A 1,167-nucleotide genomic window follows, 5' to 3' on the forward strand; every position below is an offset into this window, starting at 1 on the left:
TAATTTAACTGACATTTAAACAAGCAATGAAACAAATGAGCAGCTGGAAATTTGCCAATCATTTTATCAGTGAATCAGTCAGTCAATCAAGGAATGGGTCAGGCTGGGATTAGAAGTAGCAGCATAAGGGCGAAAAGAGAAGGTGAATAGAACTCTCCGAATACTTTGAAAATGAGTTTGTAAAGGTCAAGTCATGACTTTTCTTACATAAACTTGTTCTTACTGACTTTAGTTTTACAACTCGACATAGGGTGAATATGATGACATTAACTTCGTGACATTGAGCGTTATACAACATTATTTGGCACACAAGAAGAAGAAATACAAGTAGAATGTAAATTTTTTGGTTTACATCTTTTTGCTTGTTGTGTCATTGAACTTGATTTACTGCTTTGAACTTCATATGTCGCCTTAAATACCGCGCATTTGAATCAGGCCAAACTCAATCGGCTAATTTTATGCATTTCTATTTTATTTGATTCGCTGTCAGTGTACACAAAAAGCACTAACTGCATTAAAACAGAGGGTCTATTTTTGGCTAATGTCAACATAATGACAACAATGTGATCAGTTTAGAATTCATTAATTAAATCACATTTTGCTTAGGTTAGCGACTCCAAATATTCGCTTTCAAGAAATTTATTTTGACAAACAATTCCAAAGTGTTTGTCTCTTAAATTTTACAGCTAACCTAAACTCTTTTAATTTTTTATCTCAGCAAATTATTTTCAACTTGTGTCCAGGCTATCAAATCCTTCCCGTTCCAATGTAAACTTCTATCCTCCCTTGCAGACGTGTTTGCCTTTAAATTTGCCTTTTAGTCTTTGCTTAACAAAGTCACTTAAAAAGCTAGTGTACTTTGTCTCATATGGCTACTCAGAAATATTATGCACACGTACCTTCTATCCCTAATGCTAAAAAAATAGTCATTGATGTCAAAATAAATCTTCCGTGCACACACTTCGAATTGAAGCAAAAATGAATAAATTATAAATGGATTGTCATTTCTGGGTGTCTTTCTATTCTTGCCTTTGCCAAACTGTGTGATATTCTCTACTGGCCAAGTACAAAGTCAACCATCTGCCCAAGATGATTAATCGAGGCATGATTTAGAAAAGCTGCGGTGCAGAATTTAGGCAGTTGGGTTCACTTTGTGCAGCGAGTAAG

General features: G+C 34.8%; 1 protein-coding gene across 1 annotated transcript in view; it reads left to right on the top strand. All coding sequences in view use genetic code 11, as the record gives it.

Moving 5' to 3' along the window:
• Window positions 1-26: 26 nt before the first annotated feature.
• Window positions 27-1,167, top strand: part of EGR_10277 (hypothetical protein) — a gene marked incomplete at both ends in the record, with an annotated part of 8,450 nt that continues 7,309 nt past the window's right edge. The window contains 4 exons of the mRNA XM_024499526.1: window positions 27-97; window positions 186-251; window positions 607-668; window positions 719-861. Coding sequence (XP_024346055.1) covers window positions 27-97; window positions 186-251; window positions 607-668; window positions 719-861 — 342 coding nt within the window. The remainder of the gene's footprint in view (window positions 98-185; window positions 252-606; window positions 669-718; window positions 862-1,167) is intronic.

The sequence above is a fragment of the Echinococcus granulosus genome (genome assembly GCF_000524195.1).
Source record: "Echinococcus granulosus chromosome Unknown EG_S00205, whole genome shotgun sequence".
In the NCBI taxonomy this organism is placed as follows: Eukaryota; Metazoa; Platyhelminthes; class Cestoda; order Cyclophyllidea; family Taeniidae; genus Echinococcus; species Echinococcus granulosus.